At 41.2% G+C, this 14,173-nt stretch overlaps 1 protein-coding gene across 1 annotated transcript; it reads left to right on the top strand.

Annotated features, from left to right (window-relative positions):
* Nucleotides 1–2,445: 2,445 nt before the first annotated feature.
* mlycd (malonyl-CoA decarboxylase) lies at nt 2,446–3,162 on the top strand (the record flags this gene model as incomplete). The annotated part of the gene is made up of 1 exon (XM_083764043.1): nt 2,446–3,162. The coding sequence occupies exon 1, from the start codon at nt 2,536–2,538 to the stop codon at nt 3,160–3,162; it is 627 nt and encodes a 208-aa protein (XP_083620169.1). The 5' UTR covers nt 2,446–2,535.
* Nucleotides 3,163–14,173: the final 11,011 nt, after the last annotated feature.

Raw genomic sequence — 14,173 nt, 5'->3', positions numbered from 1 at the left:
GCATGAAGTATGAGCCACGTTGACCGGGGCTGTTTTCTGCCACCTTTGTCATTGAGGCTCCATGTCGTAACTCTCTAACTCTATGGCTCTGGGTTTGCCCCATGCACTGCACGCCACGCAGGGTTGCCAAGTCCAATCAAACAAGTATTTGTGAATAGCGAATTTTAGATGTTTATAGTACTCTCTCCAACATTTTCACGTCTGGTCAAGGACCCCCCCCCCCAGATTTATATGTCCTGGTCCCCATAGTGTACAAAGCATTTCAAAACATTTTGAAAGGTACGTAGGCTATAGTAGCTGCAAAATTGGGATAAAGTTTGAAACTTTAAACTTTTAGTTTCATGGTCATCATGACCACTGCACAAAACTTTGGCCCTAGTTCCCTAACCCATATATATATATATATATATAATATATATATATATATATATATATATATATATTTATATATTTTTATTAATTATTATTGGGGACAGGTAAGCAGCACATAATATGACAAGAAAATCTTTGCACATAATTATGTCACCCATTTTTCCTTAAAAAAATTAAATAAATAAATGCATCACAGAAACACAAACGGCATAAAAAAAAACATAAATGTTCTGTTGAATTGAAAATGACAAAAACAATAAAGGGACCAATAAGAAGTCACACTTTAAAATCACACTTCAATACCACATCATGGTTACATTTTGGAACAGCAAATAAAACATCCATAATAATACACCCCAAGTAGATCTCGGCACAAACAAGGGACTAAATTATTTTCGCTCCTATGCCACCAAAATGTGGAACGCCCTACCAACAGTCATTAAGACATGTGAATCCCTTGACTCCTTCAAAACCGCTCTCAAAGGGCACCTACGGATGGCTGCATTTCGAAACTGGCCTCTGTAAAATCTGAATCCCCCCCCACCCCCCCCCCTTCCCCTCACTGTATAATGTATCTTTTCTCTTTTTTGCTTCCTATATGATGAATTCCTGTTCTGTTCTTTAGTTACATAGAAATGTCTATTTGTATGTCTCTAAATGTTTGTATGTCTCTAAATGTTTGTATGTCTCTAAATGTTTTGATGAATTGAACAATGTGGACCCTGTTGTAAACAAGTGTAATGCTTAATTGGGTCGTCCACTCACAGTTAACAGTCTTTGTATTGAGTTTGTGCTTAAAATGTACTGTAAATTCTACAAACTGATAATAAATATTTCAATCAATCAATCTATATTTTATTTGTTTATTTGTTTATTTGGATCCCCATTAGCTACTACCTTATAGTAGCAGCTACTCTTCCTGGGGTCCACACATAAAATACATTACAATTACATCATATTAAATACATTTTACAAGACTGTAAGAAAAACAGTTAAAAAAACAATATACAACTAAAATATAAAACAAGTGATTAATAAATATAACATCGCAACCATGAATACAATTTCAGTTTGAGTATAGCCTATCGTTACAGTATATGAAAGATTTTAAACAGTGTTCAATGACCATCATCAAAAGCAAGTGACATGAAATATTTCTTTAACTTATTTTTTTTAAATATTTTGAATCTATTATTAAGTTTTTAATCATTTTTTTTTAAACTTAAAGGGACACTTCACCCTTTTTGCAAAAAAATATATGTTAATGACATTTAGGAGCTTTAGAACACTTTCCTGGGGGTCTTTATGTGTGTAATATGTGGTTTTAGATATTTTAGATTGTAGCAGTGAGCCCGGTGTCTCTGATGTCATGGACACGGGATCACTTACTTCCTGGACTACATGTTGTCTCAGTAAGACAGCTCTCCCCCTATCCACAAGGAGGAGCAGTGCACCAAAGTATTATGGGAATTGTAGTCCAGGAAGGAAGTGAGCCCATGAGTGTCCATGACATCAGAGACACTGGGCTCACTGCTACGATCTAAACTATCTAAAACCACATATTACACACATAAAGACCCCCGGGAAAGTGTTCTAAAGCTTCTAAACGTCATTAACATATATATTTTTTGCAAAAAGGGTGAAGTGTCCCTTTAATAATAAAATATTATTGTTGCGTCGCTGTCTCTTTAAGAAGACAGACCCCGGAAAGGAATCATAGCATCATGTTATGCTTTAGCTATTGAAAAATAGCAGATCTACAAGCTCATAGCGCACCACCGAGTGGCGCGCTATGAGCTTGTATAGGTCTGCTATTTTTTGAAAAATCGAAGAACGACTGACATTTTTAGAATCTGATCTCAGGTCAGAATGGGTTAATCAGACCAGTGTGTGTCCAGTCAGTGGAAACCTATGAATCTGATCTCAGGTCAGAATGGGTTAATCAGACCCAGTGTGTGTCCAGTCAGTGGAAACCTCGTATGGATCTGATCTCAGGTCAGAATGGATTATTGTCGCTGTCTCTTTAAGAAGAGTAGGAAGACCCCGGAAAGGAATCATAACATGGACTCTGGAGCGGCGCAGCGCTGTGTTCCTCAGCGGTGTGACATAAGGGACACTGACTGAAACCCGAGCTGACCTGTCCGGCCGTCGCGTGTCACTGCCATGACCCCCCTAGTGCGGACTCTGCTGCTGCGGGACATCAGTGCGAGGTGCTGGCGCTACCGAACCGCTCTGAGCGCGGCCCGATCGGGTCTCCTCTCCATAGACCAACAACACCAACAACACCACCACCCCCGTTTGTTTTCATCCTCCACCACCACCACCATGGACGAGATCCTGGCCCGGGTCGTCGCGCCTCTCCCCACGTACGAGACCCGCGACAAGACCCCTCCTCCGCCGGAGTCCAACAGCCTGGAGCTCATCGCCTTCTACCAGGGCCTCCCTCCCCGCGGGGACCCGGACCGCCCGCCCCGGCCCCGGGGGGACCGAGGGGGGCAGACCAGGCTGGCCTTCGTGGAGAAGCTGTCGCAGGAGTGCGGCGTGGACCACTGGGCCGTGTCGGAGCTGTCCCTGAAGCTGCTGGAGACCGTCCAGAAGCGGGACGTGGCCACCATCCTGCAGGCCGAGGACCGGCTCCGCTACGCGCTGACGCCCCGCTACAGGCAGACCCTGAGCGGCCTCAGCAGGGTGACGGGCGGCGTCAAGTTCCTGGTGGACCTCCGGGCCGACGTGCTGGACATGATCTCCTCCAAGGCCACCGACAGCCCCCACGTCAGGGTAAGAAACTAACCGACAGCCCCCACGTCAGGGTAAGAACCTACTGTAAATCACCGACACACAGCCCCCACGTCAGGGTAAGAACCTACTGTAAATCACCGACACACAGCCCCCACGTCAGGGTAAGAAACTACTGTAAATCACCGACACACAGCCCCCACGTCAGGGTAAGAAACTACTGTAAATCACCGACACACAGCCCCCACGTCAGGGTAAGAAACTAACCGACAGCCCCCACGTCAGGGTAAGAACCTACTGTAAATCACCGACACACAGCCCCCACGTCAGGGTAAGAACCTACTGTAAATCACCGACACACAGCCCCCACGTCAGGGTAAGAACCTACTGTAAATCACCGACACACAGCCCCCACGTCAGGGTAAGAACCTACTGTAAATCACCGACAGCCCCCACGTCAGGGTAAGAAACTAACCGACAGCCCCCACGTCAGGGTAAGACACTATAATAAATCACCGACACACAGCCCCCACGTCAGGGTAAGAACCTACTGTAAATCACCGACAGCCCCCACGTCAGGGTAAGAAACTAACCGACAGCCCCCACGTCAGGGTAAGACGCTATAATAAATCACCGACACACAGCCCCCACGTCAGGGTAAGAAACTAGAATAAATCACCGACAGCCCCCACGTCAGGGTAAGAAACTAGAATAAATCACTGACAGCCCCCACGTCAGGGTAAGAAACTAGAATAAATCACTGACAGCCCCCACGTCAGGGTAAGACACTATAATAAATCACCGACAGCCCCCACGTCAGGGTAAGACACTATAATAAATCACCGACAGCCCCCACGTCAGGGTAAGACACTATAATAAATCACCGACAGCCCCCACTTCAGGGTAAGAAACTAGAATAAATAAATCAATAATGTTTGTGTGTTGCTTATGTTTACATTTTGTACGGTGGCTCGCGGCGGACATTCTTTGCGGCGTTCGTGTTCAGAGTGTACACTGAACTGTCACAGTGACAGCCAGTGGCGTGCACAGACATTTAGAGGGGCAGGTGCTCAAGTGAAAAAAAGGGCACCTAGCACGTGGAACCGGCTGGTTTCCTTAACCCATTCTGACCTGAGATCAGATTCCAGGGGTACCTGAGGAAGTTCCAGGGGGTCCCCCCAGCTAAATGATAGTTTGGAACCAAACGGACCCTTATGGACCTGTAACTCTGAGAGTGTAACAAATGGACCCTCTCAGAGTTAAAATTAATTTGATTTTACAATATAACTTGGAGGTCCCAGAGATAGAAATGCCATTAAATGGGGGGTCCGTAGACTAATGCATGTCAAACTGGGGGTCCTTCCTTGGAATTAAACGGGTTGAGAATCACTGCTAGAGCCGTAACAATCTTCTCTTATGGGGGTCCCTGGCATGTCTTTTCAAATGGGGGTCCGCAGGGCTAATTAGTGTCAATTTGGGGGTCCTTGGCATGAAAAAGTTTGGGAACCACTGAGCTAGTGTATTTTTTTGTTCGTCGTCACGTCATGTGGTGCAGGATAAACTGATAAAGTACACAAGTGGTTCTCAAACTGTTTATATGTGTCAAGCCTTCAAGGACCCCCACCCCAATTGAACAGGCCTATGTATTTGACCACGGACCCCCATCTGAAAATATTTGTGCCATGGGGACCCCCAAAACAACATACAAGATGTGTGTTGTTCAAATGTTTATTTTTTATTATTATAATTGTATAATGTCTCTCTCTCATGTGTTCAAGAATATAAACAAATATTCAAATAAGTACCCTCGGGGTCCACTTTGAGAACCTCACCGAGGTACACTAACACAACCCTTGCAGTGTTGTTTTTGGCAGCATTTTATTATTTTAGTTTTAGTCATAGTCTCGTCAATAGTTCTCATTTAGTTTCAGTCACATTTTAGTCACCTGGAATGTCACCTGGAATGTAGATCTGCTATTTTCAGCATGCAACCAAAGTGTAAAATAACTTATAGTGGATATTTTGTCCACTAGTCCCTTCCTAACATTTTAGTCTAGTTTTTATGTGTTGACGAAATCGTCAGTATATTTATTTTAGTCTTAGTTTTAGTCATAATAGCTTTGTTTTCATTTAGTTTCCATTTAGTTTTCGTCAGTGGAAAAAGGTAGTCGACGAAAATATTTCGTCTTAGTTTTAGTCGACGAAATCAACACTGAACCTTTGTAAAAGTATAAATGGGCCTACTCCTCCTGGTTACTATTATTGCTCCACTATAAGTGAAAGTGCTGAATAATATGCAAATACTTTAGGTATTCATAGATACATTTGTATGTTTTAATATATTATAAACGCATTTCTGTAGTATAATGTTTGCACAATGCATTTACAAAACATCTTAAAGGGATATTTCATCATCTGCTGGCTTATGTGAACACCCTAGAATAGAACAAAGGAACAGGAAATCATAGCATCAGTCATAGTCATAGTATCACAAGGCATATATCTGACCCATTCTGACCTGAGATCAGATTCATACGAGGTTTCCACTGGACACACACTGGTCTGATTAACCCATTCTGACCTGAGATCAGATTCTAAAAATGTCAGTCGTTCTTCGATTTTTCCAAAAAAATAGCAGACCTACAAGCTCGTAGCGCGCCACTCGGTGGCGCGCTATGAGCTTGTAGATCTGCTGTTTTTAAATAGCTAAAGCATAACATGATGCTAACACCAAAATGGGTTCCCGTTCAGAATGGGTTAATGCAATGTATTTGTGAGAGTTATAAGTATTCTTTGTTGAATTACTCATGACAAAGTTGTACAGTATCTTGTGTATCAGAATGTGAACATATAATAATGAAATAATTGAAAGAAATAACTAGTGTATTGTCTGTGCGTGCTGCTTGCTTATTTTATGGATATACATAACTGTTGACTTATACAACTTTTGTCACGAGTATAATTCCACAAAAAATACTTTACAACTCGCACAAATAAATTGCATTAAAGGACAACTTTAGTTTTTTTCAACCAAGGTTCATGTTTTAGGTTGTTATTAGAGAAAGTAAAAGATGAGTGTAATTTTTTTTTTCATTTGCTGCATTCTTTCGTTTTAGGGATTTTAGCTCTTTTTTGACAGGGGGGCGGGGGGCATTCGAGCATGGGGCTAAATATGTATTTTCTTACCAAATGTTATGGTGATTTATTTTTGTATTATTTACTATAGTCCTAATAAACCCCAGGAAATTACATCTGGCCACAGAAGATCACAGGATCTACTGAATGTGAAGGTAGCCTACTGTGGGAAGGCTTATACTGTGTGTATAGGCTCAATATGTCAGTTTGACACATTCAATAGATCCTGTGATCTTTTGTGGCCAGATGTCATTTATTGGGGTTTATTAGGACTATAGTAAATAATAAAAAAATAAATCGCCATAATATTTTGTAAAACAAAATACATATTTAGCCCCATGCTCGAATGCCCCCGCCCCCCTGTCAGAAACTGCTAAAATCCCAAAAACGAAAGAAAGCAGCAAATGAAAGAAAATTAACACTCACCTTTTAGTTTCTCTAATAACAACCTAAAACATGAACCTTGGTTGAAAAAAAACTAAAGTTGTCCTTTAACCAGTGCTGCCGGGGGGGGGGGGGGCGGGTCTTTGTGCAACCGCTGGGTCATTGTCATTTAGATATGCTATCACAAACCACTACTACAAAGTCCATACACAATTACACATGCTATGGATACTATGGCAGTTGGCACTAGGCTCTGGAAGGCAGAAATGCTTCTTATGCAGGTAGAAAACACATCCAGCAAGTACTGTACAGTACACATACTCGGAAACAAAAACCGTACTAATAAATGCAATGTGTTACTGCTGCCCGCTACTGAAAACCCTGAGTTTCCATTCGTACAAATTGTTCCGCATTAGGGTCTATTTAGGTCCATTTAGGTCCATTTAGGTCCATTTGCACAAATGTGTTCCCTATGGTGGTGAAGGCTCCATTCAGTTGAATACAGTTTCATTTCCCTCCCTTCTAGTTAAATGTCCACTGGGGGACTTTAAGTTGTGCATTGTTCTGTGGGATGGTATGTCCTTCACAAAAGAGGTCGTCGCCTTGCATCGGCTTATCAATCACACCACCGCGCCATTGGAAGTTTGGTACTTTTAACCCATTCTGACCTGAGATCAGATTCTAAAAATGTCTGTTTGAAAATGACAGTTTTCTGAAAAAGCTATGTTTCTATGTCAGTGGTTCTTCGATTTTTAAAAAATAGCAGACCTACAATCTCTTAGCGCGCCACTCGGTGGCGCGCTATGAGCTTGTAGATCTGCTATTTTTCAATAGCTAAAGCATGACATGATGCTATAACACCAAAAGGGGTTCCCTCCCAAAATGGGTTAACCCATTCATACCAGAGGACGGTTTTAGTACAAATGTCTTCGAAATTATGACAATTTTCTGAATAACCTCATGTTTCTAGATGTCAGTCGTTCTCAAACCTTTTCATGTCAAGGACCCCCAAAAATATATATGTAATTGGCCGCCGACCCTCGTCTGAAAATGTGATGTCCCCCCGTCCCCCCGAAGCAAAGATTGGAGATAAAAAAAAGGTTCGCTCTGAAAGAATATCTATTCAAAGATTTGCTCCACATTTTCACGATTAAAAAAAAATAGCAGATCTATTAGCTCGTAGCGCGGCACCCTATGAGCTTGTAGATCTGCTATTTTTCAACAGTTAAAGTATAACATAATGCTTTAATTAAAGCACCAAAGGCGTTCCCGTCCAGAATGGGTTAAGATGCCGTGTGAATTTATTACAAGCTTTTTAGCTACTTTGCATTCAAATACAGCCTGACATTTGCAGCCTAAATGATTGATCCTTTCTGTGATGCTAGCCTTCTATAATCCTGCAGTGTATTTCAGAGTGTCAGAGGAAAGGGCTGCAGACAGACAAAGCTGTGCTCTCATCCTCCTCCTGTCCCAAAGCAACAGTTCATCTCACATTTCATCATCACAGCCTGCTGCTGGCTGCTGCAAGGCCCTGACTGACCTTTGGAACCACTTTATAATACCAGAAGGAACTTGAATCAGAATTGTGTTTCTTCAGAAGTCAGAACTGTACATGCAGGGCTAAAACGTTTTTCTAGACATGTGTAGTAGTCGTGTACTGAAATGTAGTCTCGGGTCAAAAGACACGTACTCATTACCGTTATTTCTGACTTAATTGGCATGCTGCTGTGTTAAAGGTCTGCAATGTCATCATCTTAGGGGCATGGCCAATTGACCTTTTGGTGTACTACATTTTGTGCGGCAAAAAGGTTGAATTTTAGGGCAGGAACAAAAAAAATCCTCCATTGACTTATATTTTTAAAGTAAAATATCTCGGAAACTACAAAACATTTCTACGGAGCCCCTAAATTAACCTGACGCTGCCAGATCCAAAAAGCTTGCTACACAAATGTGTTTCACAGCTTACCGCCCCCCAATCTGGCAGTGTCAGGTTACCCCCGAATGGCCATGTATTCAAAATATATTTTATCTTGTCCGTACAAGATAATTTCTCGTCCGTACAAGATATTATCTTGTACGTACATTAAGATATTATCTTGTACGTACAAGATTCAGGGGCTCCGTACATTTCAAATATTCAAGAGATTCCGCACGGTTCCACAGTAAGCTGAACATGTCTGTTAAAGGTCGAAAGGAGTTTCTAATTGAAATCGTGTAGGACTAGTTATAGTCCTGCAACAAACAGTCAAAAAGTGCTTTAGTTTTCGAGATACCCCTACCGGAGTTAGGACCAAACACAACATAGTTTTTCCTCATCTCTAAGGCCTCCCATACATGAAATGGATTCTTGTATAAAAATATTTTACTGCAAAAGTGGTGAAATTGTTATTTAAAGTTATACACCTCAAACTAAAAATAAAGCCTGTCCGTCTGGTGGTTGAGGCACTTAAAGGCATGTAGATTCACAATGGAAGCTCTGAGAGGTTCAAAACTTGGCATACTTGAAGCCAGAACATACCTCTACATTCTAGAAAAGACTGAATGTCAATATCTGAATGTCAATATGAGATATAGTCATTTGAACACATACTTACAGTAGGCGGAATTGTACATCTATGTAGATGTCTTCTCTACTTTGTAGTGACTCTGGAATGGATTGTCATAGCAACACATATGATGGCTTGTATGAAAGGTGAGGTTCTACTGAATCCAGCAATACCAATTGTGTAAATGTAGCTTGCATAATCGTGGAGTTATGGCACAAAACATATATGGTGTCCCAAACGGGGGGAAATAAAACTAATGAAATCTACAGTATCACATTCGTTTTATTTTTACTTCACTTATCAAGGGTGGGAAAACATAAACAAATCACTTGAGTAGAAGTCCCTAAAATGTATGAAATGTCTCAAACTTGAGAAATGAGAAATTGTGAACAAATAGATGCCGCTTCAATAGAGAAATATGCAAGCCTAGATTGGAACTACTAACTATTATTATGTTGCAGCACATGACCTGGATGTTCCCTCATCAAGCTCAAATCTCAATATTATCCTCATAAATATAAATAATCAAGTTATTCATTTCTGTTATTTGAGTTATTTGGTTACAGTCAATTTATACTACAGTATTTGGCTCCACCTATGTGCATCTTATGTGATCTTATAATGTGAAGTGTATCGGAAATCGGGGCCGATCATGACATTTTTAAATGAATCGGCCATGATATTAGACTGTATATTGTCCGTGATTTGGGATATTGTACTATTGTGATATTGGAGGAGTTGCATAAAAATATAATTTTCAGATGGGGAAAAATCGGTATCGGCAGATACTCAAAATTAAAATGATCTTACTAAATGTTGCTCAACAGAGAGATGATGATGTTCATAACACCGTGGCTCTATATACAGACAATATGCTGCAGTAATGAGCAAGTTGCAAATGTTGAGTGAGAGCATGCCTGCACCAGTCTCATCAAGAAGACTGAATAGGGTTAGCCTCGATACCCAGGCTTTCATTTCGTCTGCGCGAAAGATGAAAGCCTGGAAAAAGCCGTGGGCTGAACCAGTCTAAAAGTGGGAGTCAACCCTTCCGGGTGGGCGTCGCTCTAAATGATGTGACGTAGCGCTGCACTAGGGGGGAGAGGAGGGGCCGGGGGTGACGGACAGATCGATGAGATCCAATCAGGGTGCGCGCATTTCTGAGGCGCGACCCGCCCCTCTAGACCAGAAATGTCTCTGCTTAGGTCAGGCTAGAATAGGGTTGATACAACATTGTTTAACATACAAAGATATTTTTCATTTGTGTGAAGGCCAGTACAAGACCAGAACATCTGACAGCCATTATGGCTGGTACTGGTATGTGTACCAGAGACTTATGGTCCTTCATGCAGCATCAGAAAGGTTGATGAAGTTGTACATCATCTGCTCCTCTCGTACCCAGATCTCTTTGTGTATGATGACAAATATACAATAATACTGGTAATATGCCGAGGCGGCAGTGCCTCAGGGATAGAGTGGCCAATAGAGCGGCTGGATGGAGAACCGTGAGGTTCGCAAGACAAATTTCAGTGTGAACTAACAATATACCGTTAGTACTATATCATACCATATTCTCAGTTTGATCCAGGGCTCCCCCAGAGTTAGACTCTGAACCCCTAATTGATCCCGATGTGCAGGTCGGTGCCTTGTATGGTTTCCTCTGCCATCGGTGTGTGACTAAATGTGTGAATGTAATGCACAATCTATGTAAAGTGCTTTGGATAAAAGCTCTATATACTGTAAATGCACCAATTTCCATTTACGGTATATAAACTCCTTGACTGTTATGACATACTGAAGACACTGACTCTGAGGAAGAAGATGATATTGTCTAAATACAAACCCTGGAAACATACAGCATTATAATTTGTAGAACATGGAAAGTCTGATGTTGCATGCTCTAAAAGTGTGCCCATGGGAAATGGGCACAATGAGAGAAGATGCAAATATCCAAGAAAATCCAGAACTACTACATAGACCTGCAGATATATCGATGAAGAAAACCATGGACCAGTGTCTTCAGTATGTCATAACTCTTATTTATTGAAAGTGATGACTTGTCATCACTTTCATTTATTTAAAGAAATATGTTAACTATTTCAGTGAGATTAATAAAAGCTTTGACATAGATACTGGTCTGCTGTTCTAATTCTTTGTTTTATAGCTGCTATATTTCGTTTAGATATTTAGTGTTTTAGGTAGCATTTATGATATTTGTCATCATATGCAAAGAGATCTGGGTACGAGAGCAGCCGATGTACAACTTCATCAATCTTTCTGATGCTGCATGTGAAGGCCCTGTCTCTGGTACTCTGACCAGTGACCATGTGAAGGCCCTGTCTCTGGTACTCTGACCAGTGACCATGTGAAGGCCCTGTCTTTGGTACTCTGACCAGTGACCATGTGAAGGCCCTGTCTCTGGTACTCTGACCAGTGACCATGTGAAGGCCCTGTCTCTGGTACTCTGACCAGTAGTCCTGGTTTTGTCTATGAACTAATTGCAACAAGACCGCGAGGACTTTTTTGTGCTATCCCTTTTGGACTAATTGTATGACTGTACTCTGTTGCTGTTTTTACATTTATGTCTAATAAACTATTAAATCCATCAATCAATCAATCAATTGTGCTGGCCTTCCCACAAATGAAACAATATGTTAAACAGTGTTGTATCCTATTCAACAATGTTGTACCCTGTTCAGTCTTCTTGACGAGACGGCATGCTCTCACTCTGGTCTTACTGGAGTAGTTTTCTCAACATGATACAGTATATGATGAGGAGAGGAGAGTATATTGAATTTGGGTTTGCCAGGGTTTTATGAACATCATCTCTCTGTTGAACAACAGTTAGTGTTGAAGGTCTTCTGCCGTGGGCTTTATACATTATGGGTCTTGTTTCGTGCCTTTTTCCAACTGTTTAGCAAAGATGATACAAAGATTTGGATCCAATATTCCATTTTGGTAAAAGTTTTAAGATACACTTCAGAATTTGTACAGTTTCTATGTTGTGCATTGCGCGCACTATTTTTAGGCTATAGTATGTGCAGTAACCATATTACAAGTGATACTAATTAAGTCTATTTTCCATTCTGGTGAAACAGTGTCAGGGCAGGGTTCTGCTATTGTCAGTGTAGACTACGGGACAGGCAGTAGGCTCTGTTACACTAAAGAGAACTAAATGCTAGGTCACTCTCCACTCCAGTCAGCTAAATAGCTACTTGATTTGACAAGGTTCATCTCATCTTTTCACATTCCAAAATATGTGAAATGATTTTACCTGTCATTTTATGAAGAAAGCCACATACTGTAGGCAATAAGATGCAGGTGGAGCCAAATACTGTAGTGTAGTATAACTTGACTGTAACCAAATAACTCAAATGACAGAAATGAATAACTTGATTATTTATATTTATGAGGATACTATTGAGATTTGAGCTTGATGAGGGAACATCCAGGTCATGTGCTGCAACATAATAATAGTTAGTAGTTCCAATCTAGGCTTGCATATTTCTCTATTGAAGCGGCATCTATTTGTTCACAATTTCTCATTTCTCAAGTTTGAGACATTTCATACATTTTAGGGACTTCTACTCAAGTGATTTGTTTATGTTTTCCCACCCTTGATAAGTGAAGTAAAAATAAAACTAATGTGATACTGTAGATTTCATTAGTTTTATTTCCCCCCGTTTGGGACACCATATATGTTTTGTGCCATAACTCCACGATTATGCAAGCTACATTTACACAATTGGTATTGCTGGATTCAGTAGAACCTCACCTTTCCTACAAGCCATCATATGTGTTGCTATGACAATCCATGTCAGAGTCACTACAAAGTAGAGAAGACATCTACATAGATGTACAATTCCGCCTACTGTAAGTATGTGTTCAAATGACTATATCTCATATTGACATTCAGATATTGACATTCAGTCTTTTCTAGAATGTAGAGGTATGTTCTGGCTTCAAGTATGCCAAGTTTTGAACCTCTCAGAGCTTCCATTGTGAATCTACATGCCTTTAAGTGCCTCAACCACCAGACGGACAGGCTTTATTTTTAGTTTGAGGTGTATAACTTTAAATAACAATTTCACCACTTTTGCAGTAAAATATTTTTATACAAGAATCCATTTCATGTATGGGAGGCCTTAGAGATGAGGAAAAACTATGTTGTGTTTGGTCCTAACTCCGGTAGGGGTATGCCGACTTTTGGGGGCCATTGTCGCAGTACTATTAGGCCTCTTTTAGACGGCGACGATCTCCATATAACTAATTTTTTCTTACCCTTTACACGAGAACGCACACGTTATGATATGATGTGCTATTATGCTATACTGTCGCTAGGTGGCGATAACGGGCTGCCAAATAGACAGGTCACCCACGTACAAGAAGAAGAAGCCCTTCAAAGCGGCGCAACACTGCTCTGGGCGCGCCACGGGATGGTATATATTTTATAATACATTAGGCTACATAAACGCTGCTGCCGCGGCTGCCGTCTATCACAAGGCTTTTTATTTACATCATGGTTTTACATTCAACATCGCTGATGAGCATCACTTTGTAGGCGAGGAGGGAGGCTTGTTCAGGAAGTCCATTATATCATAATGATATGGCTCTGCATCAATGTAATAAACATATGCGCTGTGAGCCAACGTGAGCCATGATGTCATAAGTATTGCGGATTCACCGTATTGCCTGTTTATATGGAGACCATAGGAAACGGCGTTCTCAAAGATTTCCACTCTGGGAGGTGGTTTCACTTCGTTGCGTTTTCACCTCCTGAGAACACGGTTCTCGTCTAAATGACAGCAGCAAACGATACTTTATTTTGACGTTTTATATGAACACCATCCTCGTGTAAATAGCACCTTAGTTAGGTGCCAAAGTGTTCTTCTTCAGAGAACTACAGTGGTGCTTCTGCTGTTGCAGTGAGAACTGCAGTGGTGCTTCTGCTGTTGCAGTGAGAACTACAGTGGTGCTTCTGCTGTTGCAGTGAGAACTATAGT

This window comes from Protomyctophum parallelum (assembly GCF_964188405.1).
Source record: "Protomyctophum parallelum genome assembly, chromosome: 4".
Taxonomy (NCBI): domain Eukaryota; kingdom Metazoa; phylum Chordata; class Actinopteri; order Myctophiformes; family Myctophidae; genus Protomyctophum; species Protomyctophum parallelum.
This window is presented reverse-complemented; position numbering and strand designations above follow the sequence as displayed.